The 15971-nt window shown below is 42.6% G+C and overlaps 1 protein-coding gene across 2 annotated transcripts in view; it reads right to left on the bottom strand.

Annotated features, from left to right (window-relative positions):
* Window positions 1–11799, bottom strand: part of ASXL2 (ASXL transcriptional regulator 2) — a 158341-nt gene extending 146542 nt beyond the window's left edge. The window contains exon 1 of one of the 2 annotated variants that reach the window (XM_025354224.1): window positions 11484–11794. In XM_025354224.1, the coding sequence (XP_025210009.1) occupies window positions 11484–11540 (57 nt within the window). In that variant the 5' untranslated portion in view covers window positions 11541–11794. Of the gene's footprint in view, window positions 1–11483 lie in introns of both variants that reach the window. The other variant, XM_025354225.1, reaches the window with a different exon arrangement.
* Window positions 11800–15971: the final 4172 nt, after the last annotated feature.

Here is a 15971-nt window from a genome sequence, read left to right on the forward strand (position 1 = left end):
AGTAAAGCCAAGATCAAATCCAGATCTGTGTGATTCAAAGTCCACGTCCTTAATCACCAGCTAATAATTCATTTTCTCAAATAGGGTCCACATATTTAAAGACTATTCCCAGCCAGGCATGGTGGCTCATGCCTGTAATCCCAGCATTTTCGGAGGCCAAGGCAGGAAGGTCACTTGAGCCCAGGAGTTCTAGACAGCCTGGGCAACTTAGTGATAGGGCAACACAGTGATACCCTATCTCAACAACAACAAACAATTTTTTAATTTTAAAATTAGCCAGGCTTGGTGGCACGAGCCTGAGGTCTCAGTTACTCTGGAGGCTTAGGCAGGAGGATCTCTTGAACCCACAGTGAGCCATGATCATGCCACTGCACTCCAGCCTGGGCAACAGAGCAAGACACTGCCTCATCAAAAGAAAAAAACACTTCACAAGTTGCTATTAAAAACAGTCCTTTTTCCATTATGTCCTTCACACCTTTTAGTATAAAAACTATTTTTCTATTATCTTTGTCTTGTAATCCATTCCTTTTTACATTTTTACACAAGCACAAAATACACACAAAAAAAGAAAACCTTTCATAACACTAATGTATTTCATGGTTACATTTGTTTCTTACAATATTTGTCAGAATCTCTCAAATCAGACAGGAAACTAGTCACTATAAATCAATAGCAAAACATTTAAAATGTTGTATACCATTTAGAAATAAGTAACTAACACCACTGAACACTTATTCGAAATTGAATATGGCTAAGCCAACTACTGAATAATTCAAACATCAGTGAGTTAAAGATTAAAGATGACATGGGCCATCCCAGGCTGTGAACTCCAATGAAAGGCCATTCTAGTATCAATTGCTAATTAACGTCAGTAGCCAAGAAATTTTCAAATGAAAAGTCTCTCACAACATAATTTTTGCCAAAAGATGGATGAACTTACTCAGAGGATACTATAATTAGCAAGTTTTACAATGCACTCTGATGTCCAAGATGAACTAACTACATGCGTATTTACCATTAACCGATTTTAGTTCTGTCAAGCAAGGTCAGACATAAGAATTGTTACAGACATTTCCCAATGTCCAAATGTAACTCAAAAGAGTCTCTGGATGCAAATATCTTGGTGTGTCTTAGCATAATTTTTTTTCACAAAGGGAGATACTCAACCAGCTTTCATGGCAAACAATACTTAATATATTTGACTAGCTTTATTCAAATTATCCTCTCTTAAAAGTAAGAACAGGCTGGTAGCAATGGCTCACACCTGCAATCCCCACATTTTAGGAGGCCAAGGCGAGAAGACTGCTTCAGCCCAGGAATTCAAGACCAGCATGAGCAATATGTTGAAACCCTATCTCTACAAAAAATACAAAACATTGGCCAGGTGCAGTGGCTCATGCCTGTAATCACAGCACTTTAGGAGGGCAGATCACCTGAGGTCAGGGGTTCGAGACCAGCCTGGCCAACATGGTGAAACCCCATCTCTACTAAAAATACAAAAATTAGCTGAGCGTGGTGGCAGACGCCTGTAATCCCAACTACTCGGGAGGCTGAGGCAGGAGAATCGCTTGAACCTGGGAGGTGGAGGTTGCAGAGAGCCGAGATCGCGCCATTGCACTCTAGCCTGGGGGACAAGAATGAGACTTCGTCTCGAAAAAAAAAAAAAAAATTAGCCAGGCATGGTGGCAGTGCCTGTAGTCCCAGCTTCTCGAGAAGCTGAGGTGAGAGGATCACCTGACCTTGGGAGGTCAAGGCTGCAGTAAGCTGAGCTCCACCACTGTACTCCAGCCTGGGCAACAAGAGTAAAACGCTGTCTCCAAAAAAAAAAAAAAAAGATTTAGCATTCCTATGTTAAGAAACTCAGTTAAGGTCTGCAAGTAAAAACACTTTAAAAGAAAGTCTGTCTTAAAGGAGCACAAAGTCTTACTGGCATAGACAGAATTTCCTCCTTCTTATCCACAACAAAAAAAGTATTTCACAGCCGGGCACAGTGGCTCACGCCTGTAATCTCACCACTTTGGGAGGCCAAGGGGGGCGGATCACGAGGTGAAGAGATTGAAAACATCCTGGCCAACATGATGAAACCCCGTCTCTACTAAAAATACAAAAATCAGCTGGGCATGGTGGTGCACGCCTGTAGTCCCAGTTACTCGGGAGGCTGAGGCAGGAGAATCGCTTGAACCCAGGAGGCAGAAGTTGCAGTGAGCCAAGACTGCGCCACTGCAGTCTTGCTCTGTTGCCAGGCTCCGTTTAAAAAAAAAAAAAAATTGCCGGGCGCGGTGGCTCAAGCCTGTAATCCCAGCACTTTGGGAGGCCGAGACGGGCGGATCACGAGGTCAGGAGATCGAGACCATCCTGGCTAACACAGTGAAACCCCGTCTCTACTAAAAATACAAAAAACTAGCCGGGCGAGGTGGCGGGCGCCTGTAGTCCGAGCTACTCCGGAGGCTGAGGCAGGAGAATGGCGCAAACCCGGGAGGCGGAGCTTGCAGTGAGCTGAGATCCGGCCACTGCACTCTAGCCTGGGCTACACAGCAAGACTCCGTCTCAAAAAAAAAAAAAAATTGCCGGGTGCGGTGGCTCACACCTGTAATCCCAGCACTTTGGGAGGCCAAGGCGGGCGGATCACAAGGTCAGGAGATTGAGACCATCCTGGCTAACACCATGAAACCCCGTCTCTACTAAAAAGTACAAAAAAATTAACCAGGCGTGGTGGTGGGCGCCTGTAGTCCCAGCTACTCTGGAGGTTGAGGCAGGAGAATGGCGTGAACCCGGGAGGCGGAGCTTGCAGTGAGCTGAGATTGCACCACTGCACTCCAGCCTGAGCAACAGAGCGAGACTCCGTCTCAAAAAAAAAAAAAAAAAAATTACCCTGGTCTAGTGGCACACCCCTGTCGTCCTGGCTACTCAGGAAGCTGAGGTGGGAGGACCGTTTGAGCCCAGGAGGTCAAGGCTTCAGTGAGCTGTGACTGAATGCCACTGCACTCCAGCCTGGGTGACAAAGCAAGACTCCACCTCAAAAAAGAAAAAAACAAAAAGAATAAGGCAGATATTAAATATACAAGTAATGACATGAAAAGATATCCATGACATTCATAAAGTTATAGAATTTCACGTAAAATAAAGGTATACCTGTTTGTATACATGAGGTTAAAAAAAAAAAAAATCCAGAAAGCCATATTTAACTATCAACCAGAGTTAATTTCAGTATGGTAAGTAAATATTTTCAATATTTCAGTATGCAGACTTTCACTTAATTCCCGTTTTCAGTATACTGACTCATCTAGAATTAACTCTTTACATACTTGTTTTTTTAAAAAATAATGAGCCTATATAACTTGAATAGGAAATAAATTTAAAGCAAATAACAGGGTTTTTTTGGTTTTTTTTTTTGTTTTTTTTGATACGGAGTCTCGCTCTGTCTCCCAGGCTGGAGTGCAGTGGCCGGATCTCAGTTCACTGCAAGCTCCACCTCCCGGGTTTACGCCATTCTCCTGCCTCAGCCTCCTGAGTAGCTGGGACTACAGGCGCCCGCCACCTCACCCGGCTAGTTTTTTTTGTATTTTTTAGTAGAGACTGGGTTTCACCGTGTTAGCCAGGATGGTCTCAATCTCCTGAACTCGTGATCCACCCGTCTCGGCCTCCCAAAGTGCTGGGATTACAGGTTTGAGCCACCGCGCCCGGCCAGCAAATAACAGTTTTTAAATCATATTGAGAGTTCTAAAATTTAGTTCATTCAACAACCTTTTAACAACAGTAAAAACATAATAATCCACACTGTACTAAAAATACTAAATTATAAAATACCATAAACTATGAGGATGGCCTCTATGAGATGTAAAAAGAAAGAATACAGAAGTAGAGGGGTATTCAGAGTTTTTTTGTAAACAGGACAAAGATAGCAAGTTCAGTTATATCTTCACACACTGGCCTCCTTCCAGACAGCTTTTGTAGAGGGGGGGAAAAAGTCCCACAGCAAAATTGTCCAGCCTCTCAAGAGCAGATAGAATCTGTGGATGGGGAAGCAGAAAGGACTTTTGCAAACCTGAGGTTATTTTCTCAACGCCTTTCAGAATTCTACAAGAGATGCAGGAGTAGCAGCAGCAGCACCACCTTTCATAGGAATTTTTAATTTAAGTATTCAAAAAAGACTCTGTTTTTCCCTCCCCTTCAACAAACTAGGAGGCTTGTGGGCTTTCAGGATAGAGGAATAAAAACAGGACAGAAGAAATTATGAAGTTAACACAAAATTTTATTTATTTTGGTTTTTGAGATGGAGTTTCGTTCCTGTTGCCCAGCCTGGAGTGCAATGGCACGATCTCAGCTCACAGCAACCTCCACCTCCCGGGTTCAAGTGATTCTCCTGCCTCAGCCTCCTGAGTAGCTGAGATTACAGGCATGCGCCACCCACACCCAGCTAATTTAAATTAACACAAAATTATGCAGGAGAACTTTAAATAATATGGCAAGAAGAAAGATCAATCAAGCAAAAAGTGTTACATCAAGTCACCTACTACTAATAATAGACTTGCAGAAAGTAATTTCATGAATGTAAACACACAGTTGTTTTGAAAATTATGCATTCTGAAATAAATTACAGAATTTCAGAAAAACAATGAGTGAAAATTTTGCATAACAAATCTATGGGATAAATGTAAAGCAGAGATCAGAGGAAAATTCACAAGACCAAAGAGCTACATAAATTAAAAATTAGCAGGGCACAGTGGCTCACGCCGGTAATCCCAACACTTTGGGTCCATTGTGAGAGCCCAAGAATTGGAGACCAGGCTGGGCAGCATGGCAAAACCCCATCTCTACAAAAAACACAAAAATTAGCCAGGCATGATAGCGCGTGCTTGTGGTCCTAGCTACTTGGGAGGCTGAGGCAAGAGGATCCCTTGAGCCTGGGAGGTGGAAGCTGCAGTGAGCTGAGATCACACCACTGTACTCCAGTCTGGGCAACAGAGCAAGACCCTGTCTCAAGAGGAAAAAAAAAAATTAAAACTTAAATAAATTCCCAACTCAAACAGCAAGAAAGATAACAAAGGACACCAAAACAAAGCCTAAGAGTACAATTGTAAAGGTATAAGTGAAAACTAATAAGGTCAGAGAACAGAAAAACAATTCATAAACAAAATCCATTTATTTGGGGGAAAACAAAAGCACCCACAAAATAGATAAATCACTAGCAAAATTAATAAAGAAGAAAAGATAGTAATACAAATATACAAAGTAAGCATTGATAAGGGAGAAATAACTATAAACAAAAATTTTAAATTATAAGAGATTATTTTCCACATCTTTAGGCAATTAAATTTGAGAATCTCTATTATATGGATAACTGTTAATGAAAATACAGTTTACTAAAATTGACCCTAGTAGAGAGGATGCTTAAGCAAACTAAGTTCCACAGAATAAACAGACAAAATTATTAAGGAATTAGCTCACCAAAAAGCACTAAGCCCAGACAGTTTCTCAGAATTTTTTTTTTTCCCAGAAGTCTCTTTATTGACTCTTGGAGGGTTTTAAGTTCTTTTTTTGTTTTTTTCCCCAATGGTTTTTGGGGAACAGGTAGTGTTTGGCTACATGGATAAGTTCTTTAGTGGTGATTTCTGAGATTTCGGTGCACCTATCACCCTAGAGGTGTACACTGTACCCAGTGTGTAGTCTTTTATCCCTCATCACCCTCCCACCCTTTCCCCGCCCAGAGTCCCCAAAGTCCATTCCATTATTCTTATTCCTTTGCATCCTCATAGCTTAACTGTCGCAGTTTCTCTATTTTTAGCCCATGCCAATGCTTTTTCACTAATGTTTATGTAATCAATGAGCCAAGATTCTGCCCGGTTTTACTTTCTATAATTCGTATTATAAAAATTGGCCAGGCACAGTAATCTCAACTACTAGGAAGGCTGAGGCGGGAGAATCGCTTGAACCCAGGAGGGGGAGCTTGCAGTCAGCCGAGATTACATCACTGTGCTCCAGACTGGCAACAGAGTGAGACTCTGTCTCAAAAAATAATATTTCCATTTTCTACGCTTCCTACATCAAAGTAATTAGCCTATATTTAACAGAAATTTTCTATCTTCCACCTTATTTTCTAAAGTTAAATAAAGATGAATCATCTAAATATCTGATGACACCCTGAGGATTTTAGCAGTGACAAAAGTTGTAAGTGACAAAAACCAAAATCTTGTGTACATTCAAAATAATAATTAACCGGCCGGGCGCGGTGGCTCAAGCCTGCAATCCCAGCACTTTGGGAGGCCAAGACGGGCGGATCACGAGGTCAGGAGATCGAGACCATCCCGGCTAACAGGGTGAAACCCCGTCTCTACTAAAAAAAATACAAAAAGCTAGCCGGGCGAGGTGGCGGGCGCCTGTAGTCTCAGCTACTCGGGAGGCTGAGGCAGGAGAATGGCGTGAACCCGGGAGGCGGAGCTTGCAGTGAGCTGAGATCCGGCCACTGCACTCCAGCCTGGGCTACAGAGCGAGACTCCGTCTCAAAAAAAAAAAAAAAATAATAATAATAATAATAATAACCAATGAATGAAGTCTATATATTTAAAACAAAAAATACTATGCAGCCATAAAAAGGGATGAGTTCCTGTCCTTTGTAAGGACATGGATGCAGTTGGAAACCATCATTCTCAGCAAGCTATCGCAAGAACAGAAAACCAAATACCGCATGTTCTCACTCATAGGTGGGAACTGAACGAGATCACTTGGACACAGGAAGGGGATCATCACACACCGGGTCCTACTGTGGGGAGTAGGGGGGTAGGGATAGCATTAGGAGATATACCTAATGTAAATGACAAGTTAATGGGTACAGCATACCAACATGGCACATGTATACATATGTAACAAACCTGCATGTTGTGCACATGTACCCTAGAACTTAAAAGTATTAAAAAAAAAAAATTAAAGCAAAAAAAAAAACAAAAACTTTTTCTTCAGTCTACAAATTACATCCCAAAGATCTACACTACAGGTTATGTTCCTCATCTCTAACACCCACACCTTGGTTCTCATATTTTTTTATCATTTTCCTCCCCAAAAAAACCACCCAATGTCCCTTAAGTGTATAATCCCTAAAGTCTGCCTCTCTATCCCTTCCACCTACAATCACACACACATTTGTCCTTTTGGGACTCTTTCGCCTTTTAATGCTTCTCTACCCACGGGTAACGAGGGAAAAGTCAAAAAGCAAACAAGATCAATAAGACTGCTATTTTCAAAGTTCTGCTTTGCAAAAACTGCTAAAACCCTCAGGATGTCATCAAATATTTAGATGATTCATCTTTCTTTTTAATGAGCCTAATTTTGAACATAGTTCTAAAGTCAATGTAGGCAGGGTGCAGTGGCCCACATCTGTAATCCTAACACTTTGGGAGGCCGAGGCAGGCAGATCACTTGAGTTCAGGAGTTCAAGACCAGCCTGGGAAACTTGGCGAGACCCCCGTCTCCACAAAAAAAATTTTTAAACTTAGCTGTGGTCCCGGTGCAGTGGCTCACACCTGTAACCCCATCACACTGGGAGGCCGAGGTGGGCAGATCACTTGAGTACAGATGCTTGAGACCAGCCTGGGCAACACGGCGAAACTCTATCTCTACAAAAAGTAAAATCAGCCAGGCATGGCAGCGCATGCCTGTAGTCCCAGCTACTTGGGAAGCTGAGCCAGGAGGACTGCTTGAGCCCAGCAGTCAGAAGTTGCAGGGAGCCAAGATCACGCCACTGCATTCCAGCCTAGGCAACCAAGTGAGACCCCATCTCACACACACACAAAAAATTAGCTGGGCATGGTGGCACACGTGTGTGGTACTTAGCTACTCCATAGGCTAAGGAGGGAGGAGCCCTTGAGCCCAGGACATGGAAGTTGCAGTGAGCCCTGATCACAAGACTGCACTTTAGCCTTGGTGACAAAGTGAGACCCTGGCTCAAAAAATAAAATAAAGTCAATGTAATGGTTCTCAATATCCCTGGTTAGCTACAAGTTTTTCAATTTAAATTGTACTAAACACTACACTATTTATCTCTCACTTAAATAATTCATTACCACCATCACTACTGCCCTTAAAATTTAAAACATGCAGCTGAGTATGGGGGACCACACCTATAATATCAGCACTTTGGCAGGCTGAGGCAGGAGGATCACTTGAGCCCAGGAGTTTGACATCAGCCTGAGCAACATAGGGAGACTCTGTCTCTACAAAAAAAAAAAAAAAAATTTAATTAGCTGGGAGTGGTGGCGCATGCCTGCAGTCCCAGCTACTAAGGAGGCTGAGGCAGGAGGATCGCTTGAGGGGTTGGTTGAGGTTGCCATGAGCCGCCATCGTGGCAGTGCACTCCAGCTTGGGCGACAGAGCAAGATCCTGTCTCAAAAAAAAAATAAAAAACAGTAAAACATGTGAAACTGCTAACTAAATACTAGAATGCTTTTTATAACTAGCATATTTAAATAAGACAAATTTAAGATCAACAGGGAGGCAGTCCAGTGTAGTGAACACGCATTCAAGATCAGCTGAATCGCAGCTCCATCACCTTTCCCTGGTATCCTTAGTTACTGGAGCCAGTGTATACATTCAAGTTTATTTTATCAGCCTTTTGGCATAATCTACTATTATATAATAATTATGAACCCAGGCACAGTGGCACATGCCTATAGTCCCAGCTACTTGGGAAGCTAGGGCAGGATGATCACTTGAGCCAGAAGTTCAAGGCTTTAGCGCACCACAATCACACCTGTGAAGCCACTGCACTCCAGCCTGGGCAACACAGCAAAACCCATTCTAAATAAAGAAATAAAATTATAATAATAATTATTATTATGAATCTTACTATTTTGTTTAGTTTATACTAACCTTACATCAAACCATGTAGCACTTCCACATATACACACACACCCCATATCATCCCAGTATCACATACTGACATTTAATGTGTTGAATATATCTATTGCTATATTATTGGTCAGGAAAACAACCCTATTTTAATAGTACTCTCTAAAACATGATAGCTCTACAATGGAGGTACCAAAAACACATGAAATAAGAAACAGATCCTTGCTTCCTTGATGAAACTGTTCCTCAAACACTTGACATCCTAATGCGTAAGAAATAAGTTTAAGCCTTAAAACCTCTTTTCCTATTCCTTTGTATCTAAATACTAGCATTCTTATTTAGGTCAAAGTTACTTTCATTTGTCAACTCACTAATTTTCTGATTTCATTATTCTGCAGTCTGAAATATTACAAATGTACCTTTGCCTAGTCCTTCTTTTATTTTCATCTATTTATCCTAAAAACATAAATACTTTGAACACCGAGATTTAGTTTAATTCCCTCACTTATAGGTAATAAAATAACCCTCCAAAACTAAGAACGTTTTCTAGATTTTGGCTATTAGAAAAAGAAAAACTTTAGTGTCATCATTCTCTTTCTAAAACACATTTTCACTGAGACTGGGGCTTTATGTATTTGCCAGAATCAAAGAAAAATACCAAGCTACTAATATACTGGTCCCCTCAGGAACTCTACTAATCAAAGTAGTCTTTCCATCTTTTAAATACTATTTTTCACATAGCTAGCTAGGGCATGAAATGAGCAAATATACTAACATAGGAAAAGCTAAGTAGTTGCAGACTAATTTTTCCTATTTGTCACAATCTCCCAATGACTATTTTATGAAAGGAATCATAATGCAAAAAACACTCTAAAGAGTCTAGAAACTTCTCTAATATTAGTGCTCTGAGAGGCCAAGGCAGGAAGACTGCTTGAGCCCAGGAGTTCAAGACTAGCCTAGCCTGGGCAACACAGCAAGACCCTGTCTCTACAAAATATTTTTAATAAAAAAAAAATTTTAAAGATCCTAGGAACTTAAAATTAATTAGCATAAATTAGGGTCCAGGTCTGCTTACCTATAATTAAAATTCATCATGCTTCTTTTATTAACAGAAAGAGGTCCTCAGGTATCCACCAAATAGAGAGTAAAATAGTCCTCTGTGGGGAAGCAACCTCTACACCATCAAAAAAAAGTATAGGAGTCTTATCTTTTAGAGAGAAACTTCTAGCACAGGAAGATATACCAAGATATATTGTTAAGTGAAAACACCCAGAAAAGTAAAATGTGCTATTATTTCTTAACTTTTTTACATTTCCAACTAAGAGAAATAAAAATTGAAGACTCATCAACCTCCTAATGCATAAAGTTTACAAAACAAATGCGCAAAGTTTACAAACAAATGCACAAGACTGAATAAACAGTATGACCTAGATTTGAGGAAATAAATAAAAGAGACTAGATGGTAATATACCAAATGTTAGCAGATACAGACGAGGGGTGAAATAAATGTGATTTTTTAAAATTTTCTTTTTTATAATTTTCCAAATTTCCCCACAGTAACATTACTTTCATATTTAAAAAACCTCATTAAAAAATAAACCATATGACATAAGGGTTCACTAAGAAGGGCTATGTTGTCGAAGTATTACTGGCATGATTCACCATTAAAGGGGTGAACACCTCTCACTTTCCACTATTAAAATGCTGTTTAATGCCCTATTACTTTTCTGCTGCATCCTCAACGATGGAATGAACTTCACTATCTCCTACCATTTCATTTCTGCATACAACATGCTTTTAAATTTTTCTTCTTAAAATATGGTAAAAGTTCTCACTAATCCTCAATAGTCCACTTTTTAAAACCTACCTCTACATTTCGTCATAACAGAATTAGGGGGAAAAATTGTTTTGCCCACTAATTACAACTTCATTAGGCCACCATCACTTTGGCTAGGGAAAAGTGAAGGCCGGGTAAACTACACGTCCCACCATGCATTGCTGCCTTGTTCGGAGTAGGTCTCTACGGAAACAGGAAAAAAAAAAAAATTCTACAAGTCCCACCTGTTACTTCGTTTCTAAACACCTCCTGCACTTTCGGCTCCAACACCAAACAAAAACAAAAGCCTCGTGATCTCACGTCTGCTCCGGGAGCCAGACAAGCAGGGGGCCCGGGGTCATAGGCATGTCCGCTGTAACGGGTAAATTCTATCCAGCTCCAGCGCTCCCCTCTCCTTTCCGGGGCTGGATGCACGCACAAGCCTTCTATCTGCATCCAATGGGGGCTCTCCAGCCGCACAAGGGAGAAGAACCGGTTACCGTGCAAGCACCACAGACTTCCCCGTGACGGGGCGGGGGCTACCACAGAGCAGAGGTGATAGCGACGTGACCCCAAGAGACAGCCTCAAAACACTGAGGACTCGCCGCAGACGCCGAGAGAAGCCACGGCCCCGCAGCTATCGCGTTCCGCCGGGCGCCTCCATTCCCACAGGGATCGCAACCCCGACACTAACCGCCGCCCTCTCCGTGCGGTTTTGTGCCCCCTCAACCGGGTCGCTGGGCCAGTGACCTCCCTTCCCCTGCGACTGGCGGACGACAAGGGAACGAAATCCTCCCGGCCTTCCCCTTCGCTCCCTCCCCCTTACCGTCTTGGCGGCCTCCGCCCAGGTCCTGCCCTTCTTCCTACGTCCCTTTTCCCTCATGTCGGGTCTTGAACTGACTGGGAGGTTCCCGTGTCCGGGCTCCGGCCGCCCTCCCTGCCTGCTCTGCCCTGCGCTGCTTTTCCCGCGGTGCCGGGAAAGGTGGGAGAAAAGGGAAGTCAGGCCGGGGGGGGCACCCAAGCAGAGGAAGCGGCGGGGGTGGTGCGCGGGGGGGGTCTATGGGGCGGCCGGTCCTCCTGCTGCCGTTGCCACTGCTACCGCCGCTGCCATATTGGGTTCTTACTGTACAGGCTGCCGCTACGGTCATGTGACCGCTCCCGCGCGGCCGTCACTACTGTACGCAGCCGGCCGCGAGAACGAGCGCGGGCGCGCCCCCGCCTCCCAAGCCGGGCCGCTGAGCGAGCGAGCCGGCAGTCTGCGGTACCTCGCCACGCCCCCACCCTTCCGGTCTCCGCCTCTCCGCAGGAGCATGCGCGCGAGGGAGGCCCCGGCAGTAGCTGGCGTCTGACGGCCGACGCTCACACCTACAGCGAGTATCTGCCTGCGGAAGCGGAACTTGTTCCATCCGGGAAAGCTTATTGAGCTGATCCCGCCTCGTGCGAGGCGCTGCATGGGCTGTGTAGACCTGGGGAACTGACCTTTTACCTCAGTGGGTGACTCTGCCAACTATCACTTTAGATAAGCTCTGCGTTTGTGTTTTCTCATTTATTTGCATTTTTACAAAGGTTATATTTTTGAAGATAGGCAACAATTCTCATCTACCTATTAACCCCATTCGATAGGCGAAGCAACTGAGATTGAGTGACTTGCCAAACTCACAAGTCTGGGATGTAGAGACACCAAATATCAAATTGCCAGCTCAGAGCCCTTTCCATCTCCCCAGAAAGCCTCAAACTTAGGTGACTGTTTTTAAGGCCCCTGGTAACTGCATCCACGCTTTTACATGTGAAGCTACCCATCAGTGACAGAAATGGTGTCGTCTTTATTTCGATGAGCTCAGTCCCTAGCATAGTGCCTGTACCTATCAGGCGCCCAGTAAATATTTGCTGAATGATTCAGACATTTCTGTGGTCAGAGACCATTATTTGTAGTATCCATAACAGCCATCTGAAAGATCCAGAATGTGGCATCTTCTCTTACATCATCTACGCCTTGATACTTTGCAAAGTAAGAAGCATGTGGTAACACCTGCTGATCTCACCAATCCACCTGCTTCCAGAAGCTGCTTCCAAACAATCTAGTAAATTTACTATAGTGTGAAATAGGACTGAGGATTGGATTGCCTCTTGGGAGGAAAGACAGATGAGAGCACTGCTTAAAGTTTATGGATGCATTTCAGAAGTTCATGGACTCCCTAAAACTATGAACTATATTTTGTGTGTTATATGTGAATTTTTTCAGAAGAGGATTCATAACTTTTCCTCTATTTTTCAAAAAGGATCTGTTGTGCCAAAAAAAAAGAAAAAGAAAAAGATAGGGAGTTTGAGAGGCCATCTAGAAGTATCTAGATGCTTCCTTATATTTCCCTTCAGTCATGGATCAAACAGCCAATTTCAGCAATTGATATGGATATATTTTCTGAAATGTCTTTGATAATTCATAGCCCTATCCATTACACAGGTAGCATGTACCACCTCCCTCCAAAGCTTATCTCTGTAGTCTAAGAAGGCCTTCTCGCCAGGTGTAGTGGCTCACGCCTGTAATCCCAGCATTTTGGGAGGCCGAGGCGGTCAGATCACTTGAGGCCAGGAGTTCAAGACCAGCCTGGCCAACATGGAGAAACCTCATCTCTACTAAAAATACAAAAATTAGCTGGGCACAGTGGCATGCGCCTGTAATCCCAGCTACTCGGGAAGCTGAGGCAGGAGAATCACTTGAACCTGGGGGACAGAGGTTGCAGTGATCGTGCCATTACACTGCAGCCTGGGCAATAGAGCAAGGCTCAGTCGCAAAAAAAAAAAAAAAAAAGAAAGAAAGAAAGAAAAGAAGGTCTTCTCCATCCCTGACTGTTCAGTTGAGTACAGCTTACCACCCAGTCCTGTTGTTTGGTCCTGGAGCCCCAACTGGTTTTCAGACCCTCCTAGGCCAGATAATCCAACTGTCCTTACTTTGGATTTCAGGAGCTCTATCCCCAGGTTTTAATTTCAAAGGTAGGGATTGTAATGTTGTGGTTCCTACTTCTTAATCTTCCACAGATACAGATACAGTTTATTATTATTATACAAGTATAATTCCCCAGAAAGTATTTTGTCCCCATGTCTATTGATTGAATTTGTTATGTGTATTTGCATCTCTCTCATCATCCCCACCCTCCTTCTGGATTTCCTTAGATATTCTGTTTCTATTCTCACCCTACTCAAGCCCATCCTACAGGGAATGCCAAATCTATCTTCTTAAAACTCCACCCACTACCCTACTAAGATATCCTCCCTAGTTCTTGATTGAGTCACAGTTTCTTAGCTTTACAGATATAGTTTCTATAATCAACTTAGTTATCCTTTGATTTATCTCTGGTTACTTCCATCAGCATTTGCCACTCCCCTGAATACCCCTACCTCTACTTTTGCCTCTTCGTTTAACTAATAACATTGCTTCATATATCATGTAAAAATTATTGGCCACCAGTTGCATTCTCACCTTGCCTTCAATCCCTAAATTTACCCATAAGTTCGCGCATTCTAACCGCTGCCTCCTCCTTACCATAGCCTAATCCCTCCTTTAATGTACTGTATACAGGACACTATCCCTTCTCATCTTTCTTGGAATGTTGTTCCATTTTTTTCATTATTTTCTAGTTCTGATACCCCTCCACCTCCTTCTACAAGCATATTCAAGACACTTCCAGGTTAAAGAAGTCTCTTTACCCTACCACCCTACCGTACCAAATTATTTTTCCTTTCTTGCCCATAAATATCTTGAACGTGTGGCCAACACTCACCATCTCTACTTTCACAGCTTCCACCCACTCCTCTGCCCTACTAAGTGTAACAATGCTTTACATCTACGAATAAAGGTCTGACTCTTTTGTGGTAAAGTGAATGACCTGCTTTGACAACTTTAGCTTAGTGTACTGCAGAAAATGAAATCAAGAATTTTTAGGCTACAGATATTCAGCCCCAACCCCTTCGAATGCTTTATGTTGGAATCCACATGAGATTTTTATTTTCACAATAAAATTCACCTTTTTTCATCTTTACCAAACTGCTCATTGTAAAAATTTTACAGATATTTGTTTTGTCTGTGGAAGCAGAGACTGACCTTTGACTTCTTGTGCAAGTTATATATTGGAGTGCTCTCAGAAGAAACCTGTAATGTTGTGAGGGAAGCATCATAAAGAAGGGAAGAAGCTGGCCAGGCACAGTGTCTCATGCCTGTAATCTCAGCACTTTGGGAGGTCAAGGTGGGCAGATCACTTGAGGTCAGGAGTTCGATACCAGCCTGGCCAACACGGTGAAACACGGTCTCTACCAAAAAATACAAAAATTAGCCGGGCGTGGTGGCTCACAGCAGTAGTCCCAGATACTTAGGAGGCTGAGGTGGGAGAATCACTTGAACCTGGGAGGTAGAGGTTGCAGTGAGCCAAGATCGTGCCATCGCACTCCAGCCTGGGCAATAGAGTGAGACTGTCAAAAAAAAAGAAAAAGAAAAAAGAGAAAGGAGGAAGCTAAGAAAAGCCTACCCTACCCTCAGCCTCACAACTTGGTTGAGCATGAATGGCCCCTCGTTAAGTATGTCTCCTCTGTAGAATCAAACTTTTCACTCAGATGAGATAGCATCAGGTCTAGACTTGGCAAAGTTTGGGACAGGAAGCGCTAGCAAGCCCATTTGGCCCTCACACAGAAGCTGTTTTATCTTCAACAGTTTTATTATGAATGTGATATTTTTATCTCCATCTGCTTGTCTCCTCTAGATATCTTTCCATTTTTTGTGAAACTTGGGCAAGTTGACACCCTCAAACTCCAACATATAGCATAATTTTAAATAGTTACATAGCATTCCATTGTTTGGATTATGTACAATAATTTTATCTAGTCTCCTGTAGTTAACATTTCAGTGCTATTATAAATAATCCTTGTATACAAGGGTTGCCACTCAGATGTGGAAAGAGATCTAAGGAATATTAATTAAAGTGAAAAAGGCAAGGTATAGAATCAAATGCATAATAGGGTTCCTTTTGATGAAAAAAATGGAGGCGTAAGATAGACTTTTTTTTTTTTGGTTACAAGTATCCAAGCCCCCTTCCCATATTTGGAAATTTCCCACCCACTACAGAAATTGAAAATACCTACCCTCCCTTTTGGGTAGGGCATAGGAACATGCCCTAGGCTCCACCAATCATTTACTTCTGCCCTAGACATTGAATCGGACATTAGTAATATTCAGGATCAGTGATGTCAGTGATACAAGTTGCAGAGTCTTCAAAAGGCCTGCTCTGCAGTGGTATTTTGGCCACTATTTCTGTTAGTGGTAATT

Source organism: Theropithecus gelada, chromosome 13 (genome assembly GCF_003255815.1).
Source record: "Theropithecus gelada isolate Dixy chromosome 13, Tgel_1.0, whole genome shotgun sequence".
NCBI classification, from domain to species: Eukaryota; Metazoa; Chordata; class Mammalia; order Primates; family Cercopithecidae; genus Theropithecus; species Theropithecus gelada.